Source organism: Myxocyprinus asiaticus, chromosome 4 (assembly GCF_019703515.2).
Source record: "Myxocyprinus asiaticus isolate MX2 ecotype Aquarium Trade chromosome 4, UBuf_Myxa_2, whole genome shotgun sequence".
Lineage (NCBI taxonomy): Eukaryota > Metazoa > Chordata > Actinopteri > Cypriniformes > Catostomidae > Myxocyprinus > Myxocyprinus asiaticus.
The window spans coordinates 11818827-11834222 of NC_059347.1; the positions used below are offsets into that span (position 1 = coordinate 11818827).

The following is a 15396-nucleotide window of genomic DNA, read 5'->3' on the forward strand; positions in this document are numbered from 1 at the left end:
CTAATGCTAGCTAGTACTACTAATGCTAGTAGTATTATTAGTAGAATGCTAAAGTATTAAATAGTAATGAATAAGACACTAACGCCTATCATTAATATAATAATTATATATTACAATATACAAATTATTATTAAACAATTGTATATATATAATGTAAGTACAACATTTTTTATTTTTGTCATGATAAAATATAAACAAATTAAGATTGATAATAAGGCTCAACAATAAGGATTTTTGTATTTGTTCAGTGTTTCAGTGTTTTTTTTTTTTCTGTTTTTTTTCTTCAGATTTTTACTTTTTACTTACTATTTTCAGCAGCCCAGCCACAAATATGGTTTTTATTATTAAATAGTTGATATTATTAAAGATCTTGTCAGAAGTCACTGTCACAATTCTGATTAAACCTTAACTATGTTAGCTAGCTAAATAATGTTACCATGATGAAAAATCAACACACTTGCAATGTTCTGTTTTTCGCAAAAAAATTGATATTTACATTTGCAAAGTATAAAAACACATCTACATGATCGACAAACATAAGACTGGGTCTGATTGTGACAGGACAGTCAACTAGCCCCAAACTCTCTCACACCGGCCCCGGGCCTCTCTCACACCGGCCCCGGGCCTCTCATACCAGCCCTTCCTCACTGTTGAACCCTGAATAATAAATAAGATAATAATTTAAATATGTGTAAAAATAATTAACTCGAGTCTTGCAGGTCTGGTAAAACACAGTCTATATTTTGTAATGTTTTCTTCTTTTTTATATAGAATCGGAGAGAATACTACTGAATAGTCTGGAACGGCATCTTGTGGAAAAAGGAATAGTAGAAGCTGGCTCACAGGTTATATAAAAGGACTTATGGCCAGTATAGTCAACACTTTGAGACAAATATTAATGTTAGCTCCTCGTGCCTACTAGAATAAATATTGCAGTTGCAGTATAGGTAGACTTATTCTTGGACTTGTCATTCTCTCTCATCGGTTTGAAAACGTGTCCCTAAAATGGAAATTTTGTATGAGAACACCCACACGCACACGTACACATATGAAAAAACACTCTAGGAATCGTTTAACTAATCCTAATGTCCCAGTAGATATTAAAGAAAGTAATAGCAAGAATTCAAGCTGATCAGCATTGAGGAAAGTTTACCCAAAAATGAAAATTCTGTTATCATTTTCTCACTTTCACTCTCATGTAGAATGTTAGGAAGCCTCAATCAACATTTACTTTCATTTAGGGTTTGAAAAGGGGTTAGACTTTATGCTTAGATTTAGATTTAAATTTAGATTTAAGTTTAGGGGTTAAACTTAGGAAACACTGTTTATTAGTCAGTTTATTTATATTAAAATTAAAACATTTTGCACAGAAAATACATACAATTTCATACGATTTTGCCATCTCATGTTATTATTACGACTTGTGATGAGACAAGGTCGGTACTACGATGTAGTCTTTAGGGGGCATTTTGACCTTTAGGGTAGGCAATAGATAGGTAACATTTTTTCATTACAAACTGTAATAACAGCATACAAAATTGGCATGAATTTCAAAATTTCATAGTATTTGGTAGGCCCTTTGCCTATTCTTTGCTTTAATAATAGCATGCACTCGAGCTCCAAGCAGCACAAGTTTGTGCAAAACCCAATGATCCATGTTATCCAGATTTGACAATTTTCCAAAGAGCATCTTGTGGGTTTCAGTGGAAGAAAGGAAATGATCTTTTATCCAAAGAAGTGAACATGGTCAATGTCACTAAAGTCCTTCTATTTGATTAATGACCTAGACATCTTAAATATTTCTTTTCGAACATTTTAGTTCATAACATTTTAAACTTTAAAGTTCTAGGTTTAAATGAAAACAAAACTGTATGTGTATCACTTAGATTATATACATACTATACCTTTTTATGTGTTAGACAAAACCTTCAGGAGGCTTTCTCACAAAAGCTATATAAATAGGTCTTGTGGTTAAACCCTTACTGAGGGCCTTTAAAAAAGCCATGAATACAATATATGCACTTGTAGGAAGCCACTTTGTATAGAAAGCATCTACCAAGAACTTCTATGGAAAAATGTAATATTTATAAGTGCTAACACTGCACACTCTGACCACATCAAATATGGAGCAATGCCAGCAAGCTTTCAAAACAGAAATAAGCAGTTTGGGTCTATTGTTCTTTAGTTTACTAAATGCTTCCTCGCAACTCATCCAACCAGTTTCTAATCAACCACATTCCCTTAAGTCGACGTGTCATGGAATTTCAGCATTTTAGAACAAGGATTTTCCATTTCTTTTTCCATTTATTCATTTTATCCAAAGCGACTTACAAATAAGGAGAACAATAGAAGCGATTCATCCAACAAAAGGGCAACAATATTATAAGTGCTGTAATACAAGTCTCACATAGCTTAGAGCAGTACGCATAGTAAGGAAAGTTTTTTTCCTTTTTTTTTTAACATTTTTTACAGAACATCCGTTAGTATGAATGGGTTAGGTGTTCACGGAAAAAAAAGACACAGCTGCTCGTGTGGAATTAGGCAGGTCATTCCACCAGCGGGGAACAGTCAAAATAAAGGTCCGGGACAGTGATTTTGTGCCTCTATGAGATTGCACCACGAAGCGCCGTTCACCCGCAGAACGTAGGCTTCTGGAGGGCTCACAAGTCTGAAATAGTGAGTTTAGATAGTGGGGTGCGGAGCTAGTGGTTGTTCTGTAAGTAAGCATCAATACCTTGAACTTAACGCGAGCAACCATTGGCAGCCAGTGCAATTTGAAGAAGAGAGGTGTGACGTGCGCTCTCTTGGGTTTGTTGAAGACCATTCTTGCTGGCGCATTCTGGATCAATTCAGATGTTTGACAGTACATGCTGGAAGGCCTGCCAGAAGAACATTGCAGTAGTCCAGCCTGGATAGAACAAGAGCTTGGACGAGGAGTTGTGTAGCATGCTCCGACAGGAAGGGCCTGATCTTCCTAATGTTGTACAAGGCAAATCTGCATGATCGGGCAGTCCTTGCGATGTGGTCTGTGAAGTTCAACTGATTGTCAAACATAACTCCAAGATTTCTGACTGTCCTGGATGGTATAATCATTGACAAGTCTAGCTGAATGGTGAAGTTGTGATGAATTGCTGGGCTCGCTAGATGCATGAGTAGCTCTGTCTTAGCAAGGTTGAGTTGGTGGTGGTAATCTTTCATCCAACACAAAATGTCTGCTAGGCAGGCTGAGAACCGGGCTGCTACCGTCGGATCATCAGGCTGGAATGAGAGGTAGAGTTATGTGTCATCAGCATAGCAGTGATAGGAAAAGCCATGTGCCTGAATGACGGACCTTGTGATAACATGCATATGGAGAAGAGGAGTGGTCCAAGCACTGAACCCTGAGGCACCCTTTGGCAAACAGCTGAGCATACATTTTTGAAGCTGGCTCTTTAATATAAAGACCCTGCTGAGGTTTTTTCCACCTCTCTGCGTCCAAAATCTGGTCTACAAAAACAAATAATGGTGCTTGTTTTGGGGCTTACCAGGGTGGCTCTAAAGTCGAGTGAAAAACCCAGTTGAAATGCAGACGCTGCAGTACTAACACTGCCATCTGGAAGTATTTTACACCTTTTAGATTGTAGCGGAATGTGTGGGGGTTGCTCTTTTTTCACATTCTTTTTAAGAGCATTAAAACTTAAAAGGTTTGTTCATCCAAAAATAAAAATTCTGTGAAAACTTAAAATTTGCTAACCTTTATGTCATTCCAAACCTGTATGACTTTCTTTCATCCACCATGGAGCACAAAAGGAAATGTAAGGCAGTATGTCAGCCTATATCACCATTCACTTTCAATGCATTTTTTTCCCATTCTGCCTAACATCTCCTTTTGTGTTCCACAGAATAAAAGATAGTAATTCAGTTTGGAACAAAAGAATGATGGCAGAATTTACATTTTTGAGTGAAATATTCCTTTAATTACGAATCTCTTCATTGATATACTCCTTTCGCAACTCTCCTTAAACATCCCTGAAACATGTGGAGTTTCTGATGTGTACAAAACATAAGCAATCGTTTTCTGCGAATGGAAGCTGTTGAGAAATAGCAGGTCCTCAGAGAGCTCATCCAGATGTGTTGATTAACTTGGACGCTGCCCATGTATTTATCCACATGGTTGGCTGCACTGCTTGGTTTACTTATGGTTAAAAATAATATGCTGGAAAGGGCACAATATCAGTAACCCTGAGGTTGGCTCACATATTATCGCCCCGTCAGACTTCAACTCAGTCTGCTGCAAAAATTGTTTCCACCTTAGTTTAATCTTACATGGAGATGAACTTTTAGTGTAAGGGTTATTTAAACTAACTGTGAAAAATGAAACAGCATTGCCAAAACATTTTAGAGGTGTTTGCTAAGGCAAGCAGCACTGTTAATGTTGCTCATATTAAAACCTCTAACCCTTTAAACTTTGGCACTAATTCATCCCGCGATCATACGGCTGGTTGAGGAGAGGTGTGCTGTTACTGTTCTAAGCGATCAGATGTACGAGTTTTGCCTGGCGGGTGATGAAACAGAAGAAAAAGCCATATCTAAGGACCTAATAGAGACTTGGTGGGGGGCTCTTTTGACTTTGGTCAGTAAGCGACCACCCAGAACAACCTAGTAAACACATAGCAATGCATTAACAACCATTCAGTGCAATATGATGATCAAATGATGGAGAAGAGCGTTATAAACTGGCATATACTGTATCCAGTTGTGTGGTGTAGCCAAGCATACTTTCAGCATGTTAAAGAGTTGATTCAGGTGTTTCGATCATATTAGTGAGATGATGCTCTACAGTGACAGGCATATCAGGTCGCGGTTGTCTGCAGCATCCTCTGCTATATAGCTCTCATAATCGGCCCACAAGATCAGAATTGCACATACAAATTGTGTTTAGCAGCAATTTTGTGGGCACGTTTGTGCTGTTCCCCGATCTGCATAATTCATTTAGTGAACCGGGCGCTAAACTAGAGCACGTGCTAATAATCAGCACTTTTACTGGCCGCAGTTCATGAAAGTCTTTCTAGCAAGTCAGTCCACTGTCGGCCATCTTTGGAACGCTCTTGGGAGACTGTTTCCTATCATGACAGTGCAGCTCCTATCTACTTGAATGGGGGAAGACCGAAATCTAAAGCAATACTGGAATCATAAATTGGGCTACTTTACCTCATATTACGCTAAAAAACACAGTTTTCCCAGATTGTATAGCTAATGCTCATGTGTGTTATCGAGTTGATTGACAGGCGATGTCTGTATCTAAAAGGTGATTGGCTCTTTTACCTGTAAGGCGGGACTTCCTTTCTACATCCGTTTACCGTTGGGCGGTAGAGCTCCTTGGTTGGGCGTTCCAGTTTCTCCCATTCATTTTAACAGAAGTGGCCAGTCTCTGCTAAATAGTCTCTGAATTTATTCTTAGTGAATTACCGTACAGACTTTTATTTGATGAAATGATAGTGAACACAGAATTATAATGTCTCTTTTGGTGCCAGCCCCGCCTGGCAGTCCGATGAGACCGTCAGATCCTGCCGGAGATAGGAGGCAGGGGGCGAGGAGCCTACTCCTGTGTAGGACGGGACTCAACTGGTGGCGGTGGGGAGGTGGAGGTTGCCGTGTTGGCACACTGAAACACAAGTGGTAGATTGTAAGAAGACTTTTAAAGCAATGGCTGATGTATGATTGGCTAGGAGCTAACTAGATAATGGCGTGATGATGTACAGCTGCGAGTCTCCCTAGAACTACGCTTACGCTTGCATTGAGAGAGGGCAACCACCTAGAAAGCACTCACAACACCCTAGTAACCACATAGCAACCACTCAGAAAAAAGTGTTGCTAAAACAGTGTTTTTCTCTTTGCATTAGTTGTCAGTGGCTTTAATCAGATCACATGCTCTTTTCTAGGAAACTGAAGTTGGAGAAGGAGTTAGCTGGAATGCTTTGGAGGATACGGTGGGAGGAGCTGCAGTTTGAAAGCCCCAACAAATATCACAAACGCGCAGGCAGCCGTCTCACTCTCTCACAGGTAAAAGGGATTCTGGTATTCTCATATCTGGGATCAAGCTGCATAAAACTGATGTTTTTTCCAGTTGGCTACACTGAAACCTGATCTGAATTTTAAAATTGCAGGGATCAAATCTGTATTTTAAAGACAAAATGTCTCTGGGTGTCTGTTTGCGTATAAACAACGTAGAATAAAAGAGGGTTCCTCCTGTGTCAGACCATGTTCATATGGTTTTGATTTATCTCATAAAAATGCCTTCTCAGACTTGGCTGTAATACCTGGCACTTTTCTGCCATGTCCATTTAAAAAGGCATTCCTTGGGAATTAAAATGATGGCTCAGTCTGAATATAAATATATATATATACTGTATGTATTGTACGGAACAGAGAAACACAGGAAATCTTTCTAGTTTACACATTCTTGACTGATGTCATGTTGGTTTGTTTAATATGGCTCAGCTTTGCAATAGCGTACTCATATTAACCGATTGTTCAAATAACCTCAAGTCTGGCCGCCTGGTCTTCTACCTCGTGCCGATCTCTTGTGAATCATGTTCTGCTCTGGATTATTAGCAGACATATTCTTTTCCTTGTAAACACACACAAATGCATAGACATAAACAGTGGTTTTTATTACTTTTTTGACATCATACATGGAACATACATTTTGAAGGCCAATGAATTTTCCAGGCTGCAGTATACAGTATTGCACACTTTGAAATCGCTTTCCAAAGTGTTCCACGACATTGTGTAGATTGTATGATTCATTCTACTCCTCTCATGTTATTGAAGCGAAGCTTTTAATGCTCTTACAACTATTTAACATTTTTAAGCCTTTTGTAAAATGATACATTTTGTGAAAGATTAAAATGCAACTTCATATATCAAATCTTTTTGATTTCATTTAGTCATCTAAAAATGCAGTGGGTTCCTTAAGTCAGACCATGTTGAAAATTTCAGCTTAAACCTTTAAATAAACACTGATTTTGCACAGACATGCCAGTTTAAGTGTATGCTGTTTTCAAAGCAATAGAACGACACACCAAATACTAAGAAATTCTTAAATGATTTCAAAAGCCACATGAAATCAAAATCAAAGTGTCCTGGCTTTTTGTTCATGTCTGTTAGCTTTGAGGTCATCTATATGCTACAACCCAAATTCCGAAAAAGTTGGGACAGTATGGAAAATGCTAATAAAAACAAAAAGGAGTGATTTATAAATTCTATTCACCCTGTGCTATATTGAAAGCACTACAAAAACACATTATTTGATGTTTTACCTTGTGATTTTAACTTTTTTTAAATACACTCATTTCAAATCAGAAGATTGCAACACGCTCCAAAAAAGTTGGGACAGTTGAGTGTTTACCACCGTGTAACATCACCATTTCTTCTAATAACACTTCTTAAGCATTTGGGCAATGAAGACACAAGTTTGTTAAGTTTAGCTAGTGGAATTTTCCCCTGTCAAATGCCACTGTATATGAATCTGTTCCTTTCAAATGTACACAAGCTACTGTGTCTTGAATGGTTGTTAGTTATGTTCTCTCTGCCTTCTGTTTCCAGAGAGGTTCCAGCTATGGCTCCTTGATAACAGCTCATGGAAAGTATCAGCTATTTGCAAAAACAGGCTATTTTAAGGTGAGTTCTTGTGACATGCTCCCTCCCGCCGCTGCACACCCACACACGTTTATTCACTGGAGAAACGCAGAGAGAGTGGGTGCACTACCAATCCAGTGTGTTGCTTGAAGATCAGCACGCATTGCTCAAGTCAGTCAGCATTGCTGTATGTGCTACGCTACGATAATTGGATCACAGATCTCAATGTGCCAAACGCATAAGCTGGAGGAAAGAGATGTTGCCGTGTGCATGTTTTGTATTCTTTAAACAGTTGAATTTATTGCAACTTTTTTTCTAATTTAGCTTTATGACATCTTTGTCAACTGTGTGGCTCTGTTTCAAACCCTATGAGCTGCTTCATTGTCCACTGTTAGACACACTGTGAGAATTCGGTGACAAGAGGTCGAAAGTTCTGCTGCTGATATCGGTCTGTGTTTACGGAAATTCAAACCACTGCCCCCTGTGTTGATGACCAGATTTTAGGTGAAACGTCCACAGGGTGGCACAAAAGCGAGTTGTAGTTTAGTTGTAAATTATGTTATACATTTATTATGTTACTCCCTAACACTAAACCTAAACCTAAACTTCAGTGAAGAAAACATTTAATTTTAAAACTAAAATACAACCTCTGAGTCACGCTCACTATTGTTTATGAACAATTTAACGTGACTACTTGCTGGTTTCTACATCTTGATGAAATCTTTCCTCTTGATCAGGTTTAATTTATATTTTGAATCAGACTCAGATTTTTTAACCCCACAATATGTGTTTGTGTTAGGTTTATGGTTAGGGACTACATATAAATAGAATAGTTTACTCCTCTCTCGCTGTTGCTTGCATGCCAGTGATTACCCCTCAACATAGGTTGCAGACCCTTGATCTGTGCTTACCCTTGATAAGGGTTTGGTATATCACATAGGAAATGCTGCTTCCCATGGAAACCAGGAAGTAATTGTGTTCACATAAAAATTTTTGAGGTTGCTTTTTCACTCTAAAATTATGTGATTATGTAAACACTGTGGCGCTGTTTAAACAGTGTGCTGTTTATGAATCACAGAGCTTGTCACAGAGTTTGGTTTAGCAATCATTATACAAAACATTTCACTGCAGAATGCCAGGATTGACCAATCAGGAACATGTATTCCAGAGAGCTGTGAAATAAGGCAGCATAATTTTGCTGATTACTATTTGGAACGGTCTATGATGCCTAAAAATACTGTCTAGCTTGGTAGCTCACTTGGTTTGTAACACAGCCTATTTTTCTTAAGCAAAAATTAATGTATTTGTTGGATCAACTCTAAGAGAGCTTCTCTGAAAACTTTAAGAGTGAGTAACTGTAGAGAATGTTCAGTGGATAAACATTCAGTGTCACCTCTTTGTCCCTCATTGTAAGCTGAAAAGAACACTAAGGCATCAAATGTCCACTGAGGCAGCTGAATGTTTCTGCTGTCATTGTGGTTGCAGACAAGGACAAATCAGTTGTCATGTTTTGAATGCCATTTTTTCAGTGTCAGTTACTTTAGACTGTCCTCACAAAGAGAGAATTTCAGTTAGTTTACCTCACAACCACACATTGGAACAGTGGGAAACAGTGGGATAAGCTCCAACTTAGTTTTTTTATTGTTCAGGAGACTTATTGGAGTTACATTTTACTTAAGTTTGAACATTGTTTCTGATTGCTTTTCAGTTCCGATTCACTTTAACATGTGTTTCTATTCACAACAGGGCAACCTGGTGGCAATCAAACATGTGAACAAGAAACGGATTGAGCTGACAAGACAAGTGCTGTTTGAACTAAAGCATGTAAGAGAAGACATTCACTCGCAAGGGGGAGGTTGTGTTTTTACATTTGTGTGCGTGTGTCTGGTAGTAGAAGACAAGGTATGTGTGTTATGTGTGTGTTTAGATCATTGTTTATGACCCCAGTGGACAGCCTCACTGCCTAAGGTGGTTAAAACACAACCCCCCCCTCTTCTTGCACAATTTTACACATAAAACACACATATACACATTCTTAAGTGGGGGTGGGATGCCAGTATTAGGCTTTGGAAAAAAGGGGGGCAGTGTGACTGAATTTTACAAGGTATTTCTATAAGGGAACACTGACTTCAGAGATATTTTCAATGAATCTATTGAAGGGATGTTAAAGATATACAGTGGAAGAGGGAATCAAGAATGATATCTTGTGAATTTATGATGTGGCAACAGAAAAAGCAGTTCAGAGATGTAATCAAAATTGACCCTACTTACCTTTTTGATACATGTTCCTGGTCTTATTGTGTGTATATTACTCATAAGAAAAGAAATGTTTGTCTTTGTAATTTTTCATCAAAATGTAATTCTGAAACGACTTCCCTTTTTGGCTGACATCACCAATCCAATCTTTTATCTTTTAACCTCTCTTCTCTAATCATCTTGCTCCATTTTGGTGTATCGCCCACTTTTTTTTTTTAAGATCCAATAATTTCCGATGAATAAGTCCTATCCTACATTTTTTATGCATTGAATGCAATGTTTCTTTCTCAAATACATCTCATTATGGTGGTAAAATTGTGTTGTGAATGTTGACTTTCATGTTGACTTTAAAGATCCATTTTAAAGCTATTTCTTACTGCGTTCTGCTCGGTATATAATTATTATTTTTTTTTTAAAAGTATGCATTATGCAAGGATAAGCATTTCAAACTGTGGTATGCTACACTGTTATCACATTACCTTGTGACAGGGCCGTTTCTAGCTATAAGCAGCCCCAGCAAAGCAAGGTCATTTTTTAATGTATTTTTTAATTATTATTATTAAGTATACTAAAAGCTGCGAGTAAGACTTAGGCAGCTATTATGGCTTAATTAGACCCCCTTGTGGCCTGAGAGGGAAGGGAAAATATAACTGCAAAGAGAGAGTTGTAGCTAGATGTGACAGGCACGCACACCTACAAGTTGGGAACGAAAAAGAAAAGGGAAGAGAAGGAGAAACGCAGCCAGACCACTGGTAAGAAATGAACATCAGCCAGCTACCTGTCTAGATGGTGTTTGTTCGTTGTAATGAATTAAACTGGAACAATTAGTTAGCTAACTTTTTGCAGTTGTGTCCTGTTGTACATAGTTCTCTATCTGTCACTCACTCGACGTTGTGTCGATGTAGTGACACTAGGGGTCACTCTTGGGAGCCCCAAACACCTCTGCTTTTTTAAAAAAAGGCCAATGAGAATTGGCGAGTGGAATTTGCATGCCACTCCCCCGGACATAAGGGTATAAAAGGAGCTGGTATGCAACCACTCATTCAGATTTTCTCTTTGGAGCCGAGCGGTTGTATTCAGTGCACTGAATTCAATTCCCTCCAAAGACGCACCTCAAAACTGCTGGATTTACGGTGCATTTCAGCGGCTTCTCCCCCTCTGCACCCATGAAGTGCAGAGAACGGCCCTGGGCACTTCGGCAGAGCGAAAATTAGAAAGTATATTCTAAAAAAGTATATTTTCATTCACAAAAAGAGCGGCACACACACGGAATGTCTTTTTAAAGATGCCTTTCCATTTTTGTCCATTTTTCCATTATCCCTCCGCTTCTGACGGCCACGATTGCTGTCTTACGTGTCTGGGCACTGCCCACGCGGAGACATCGTTCGTGGATGAGTCATGTCCTCATTGCGAGAACATGACCATGGCAATGCTACGGTTGCGGCACCCCAGCGGCTCCCCGCACCTGTCCTTCTAACTACAGGTTTGAGGCCGCGTCGGTTAGCACTGGGGGTGATTTGGTAACATCAATGGGACCACCTCCACCAGGTATCCCCCCACGGACCTCCCATTCCCCAGCAGGCTCGCTTGCCCCGAAAGGGCTCTCACACGAGACAGCCGGCTCGTCTCAGCGCGAGTTCGACTTCTCATTCGGAGCTCGGGAAGACGATGAGTTATCGAGCGCAGCATCGGAGAGCGGGCTCGTCCAGTCTGATGCAGATGCTTCGGCTTGGCTTCCTCCTTCGGGAACGGTCATCCAGTCTCACGCTGACGTGGAAATGATGGACGTGCTTTCCCGGGCGGCCGTGAGTGTTGGGCTAGAGTGGAACCCTCCACTGAACCCTCGCGGCTCGACGTTTGGTTCCTGGGCTCGGGGCGTGGCCCCCGTTCCTTTCTTCCCAGAAGTGCATGAGGAGCTGACAAGATCATGGGAGGCACCTTTTACTGCCCGGTCCTGCTCTTTCAGCCCCCCCGCTCTCACTACCCTTGATGGTGGAGTGGCCAGGGGGTATTCAGTGATCCCCCAGTTGGATAAGGTGCTTACGGTGCACTTGTGTCCGCAGAGCACCATCACCTGGCGCGGGCGCCCGAAGCTCCCTTCCAGGGCCTGTAGGTTTACGTCGTCCCTGACGACTGTGGCCTGCAGTGTCACTGGACAAGCCACCTCCGCCCTGCACGCCATGGCTCTCCTGCAAGTACACCAAGCCAAGGCGCTAAAGAACTACATGAGGGTAGTTCTGACCCGGGATTGATGCAGGAACTGCGCTCGGTGACCGACCTCGCTCTCCAGGCAATGAAGGTCACGGCGCGGTCTCTTGGGCAGGAAGCAGACGCCACCCATCTCGCGGCCGGATGCTAAGAATCCGAGGAAGGCTTCAAAGCGCCCCCGAGACGGGTGACCTAGGGGCGAGGAGACCCACTTCTCTGGGGCTGGTCGACAGACCACTCCATTCCCTGGTGGAGGGTCGGGAGGATAATCTTTTGTCGCCGCATGCCCAGGAGGCTGCGGCACCCAAAATCCTGACAAAAGAATGGTTCCCTCGTCTCCTGGGTCACATATCCGGTGCGCACAGCCGTCGTTACGACCACCGTCCATTGTCCCATTTTGGCAGGTATGGCGCTCCAGCGGCGGACCCCCCACCCCTGTGCACCCAGCTGTGGCACAAACACACCCACACGGGATTGGTTCTAGTGGACTACAGGGACGAAATTCCTCCTCCCCCCTCCTCGGCCAATCTTATGGTGGGCAGCAGGAGCTAGGTAAGTGCTTCGATGTCCCTGGACTCAGCACGGCCATGGGGCACGAGTCCCTTGAGCTCCGCCCCGCCGCGAGGCCCCACCCGCTGGTACATCCAACGTGATCATTCCCTTGGTCCCCCTTGCCCGGAGTTTGGCCGCATGGCTCACGCTTTCCAACCCATGATTCGGTCGAGCACAGGTAGACCTGTTTGCTTCCTGGGAATCCTCCCACTGCCCGTTTTGGTACGCCCTGATTGAGGCACCCCTTGGAATAGATGCGCTAGCACACAGCTGGCCCTCTGGACTACACAAATATGCGTTTTCCCCAGTGAGACTACTTGCACAGACCCTGTGCAAGGTCAGGGAGGATGAGGAGCAGGTCGTCCTAGTAGCAACCTACTGGCCCACCGTGGTTCACAGATCTCACTCTCCTCACGACAGACCCCTCCCCCCCCCCGACGAATTCCCCTGAGGAAGGATCTTCTTTCTCGGGGATGGGGCACCATCTGGCACCCACGACCAGACCTCTGGAATCTCCAGGTCTGGCCCCTGGACAGGACACAGAAGACATAAGTGGTCTACCACCCGCGGTGGTAGACATGATCACTCAGGCTAGGGCTCCTTTTACGAGGCGCCTATATGCCTTGAAGTGGTGTCTGTTCCCTAAGTGGTGTTCTTCCCGACGCAAAGACCCCAGAGATGCGCAGTCGGATCGGTGCTTTTCTTCCTCCAGGAGAGGCTGGAGGGGCGGCTGTCCCCCTCCATCATGTGGTGAACCTGCAAGCGCTGCCCCAGGAGGAGGCAGACCCAGCCTTGGCATTGCTGTTTCCGGTGCGAGCTTTACACATCTATTTGGATCACATGCAGAGCCTTAGAAGCTCTGAGCAGCTCTTTGTCTGCTTTGCTGGACAGCGGAAAGGAAGCACTGTCTCCAAATAGAGGATTGCCCACTGGGTCATTGCGATGGCAGATCAGGCTCAGGACGTGCCACCCCCTGCGGGGTTACGAGCCCACTCTACCAGGAGTGTGGCGGCCCCCTGGGCCCTGGCCAGTGGTGCCTCTTTGGCAGACATCTGCAGAGCAGCGGGCTGGGCAACACCCAACACCTTTGCAAGGTTCTACAATCTCCGGGTTGAGCTGGTCTCGTCCCGTGTTGTGGCAGGCACGAGCAGGTAAGTTACGGGACAACTGGCCGGGTGTACCGCTTGTGCATAGTGCCTTTCCCCTCCCTTGTGGTGAAGACGTTTGCTCTTGACTCCCAGTCGTGTTCACAGACTGTGATCTCTGGATGACTTTCCTCCTTAGCCCTCTGGCAGTTGAGTTTGTGGAGAAACTCGCTGACCAGCCCAGTACGTGTGCTAATGAGCCCCTGTACTGAGGTAGGTGCTCCACATGTGCTGGTTCCCCGAAGGCGACCCCATGTGATATTTTCCGCAAAATAATTTCCCTGTCGGCAAACTGTGTCTTCCTTGGGCAGAGTCCCCTCTGCCCCTGGTCGCCATGCTCTGTAGAAACTCCTCCCCTTCTGGTAGGACCTACCATGGGACCTCTTCACATGACATACTTCCGACAAGACTCGGTAAGACCATGTGACGTATTCCACTCACATTACCCCCTTTTTGGGCGGGGTGTGCTCTCCGCGGTGTCTTCCCCTTGGGAGGGACACCCCCTGATTGCAGACACTTATGGCTCCCAGTCAGTTAACAAATTCCACTCTTTTTGGGGAGAAAAGAGAGGGAAAGAGGCCTCGGCTGGGCTAGCCTGTCCCTATAGTTGGGCAGTCGACTTATTCCTGATGGACCATTCGACGTTCATAAGAGCGTTGGGGGAGGTTACGAGGTACACAGCGGTCTGCTCGTCACACACCACCACTTCACGTAACAGTTCAGATAGTTGTAGCGTTTTGTATAGGGACCCCTAGTGTCACTATATCGACACAACGTCGAGTGAGTGACAGATAGGGATCGTCCTGGTTACTTTCGTAACCTCCCTGATGGAGGGAACGAGACGTTGTGTCCCTCTTGCCACAACGATGAACTACCTGCTGAAATGGCCGGGACCTGGTCTCGGCTCCTCAGCACAAAACCTGAATGAGTGGTTGCATACCAGCTCCTTTTATACCCGTATATCCGGGGGAGTGGCATGCAAATTCCACTCGCCAATTCTCATTGGCTTTTTAAAAAAAAAGCAGAGGTGTTTGGGGCTCCCAAGAGTGAACCCTAGTGTCACTACATCGACACAACGTCTCGTTCCCTCCATCAGGGAACGGAGGCTACGAAAGTAACCAGGATGTTATTTATTGTTATTTATAATCATTTAGTGTTCATTTTTATAGTTATTTATAGTTCTTTTATTGTTAATGCTTTGTTAATTTAATATTCATTTTTGTGTTAACTGGGGGGCCTCCAAGTAGGATTTTGCTTAGGCCCCCCATATGCTCACAAACGGCCCTGCCTCGTGACATTGCATGTTTATTTCATTGAGTTGCCTCCAGAAATCATCTCAGAAATAAATACAATTATTTAGCATTTTAAAGCCATGTTTGCATAAAATGTCTTAAAGGAATGTTCTGCGTTCAATACAAGTTAAGCTCAATCGATAGCCTTTGTGGCATAATGTTGATTACCACAAAAAATTATTTAGACTTTCTCTCCTTTACTTAAAGTAAAAAGTAAAAACAAAATGGTTTCAGTAAAGCACCAAGATTAGCAACAAGATGTAAACATTATACAGTATGTGTTAACATGATTTTAAAGTGATAATATCACTACTTTGGGAGTT

At 42.8% G+C, this 15396-nt stretch overlaps 1 protein-coding gene across 1 annotated transcript in view; it reads left to right on the forward strand.

Moving 5' to 3' along the window:
- LOC127433789 (atrial natriuretic peptide receptor 2-like) overlaps positions 1–15396 on the forward strand; it is a 79608-nt gene that overhangs the window by 31105 nt on the left and 33107 nt on the right. The window contains exons 8-10 of the mRNA XM_051686002.1: positions 5922–6042; positions 7588–7662; positions 9367–9444. Of these exons, the coding sequence (XP_051541962.1) occupies positions 5922–6042; positions 7588–7662; positions 9367–9444 (274 nt within the window). The remainder of the gene's footprint in view (positions 1–5921; positions 6043–7587; positions 7663–9366; positions 9445–15396) is intronic.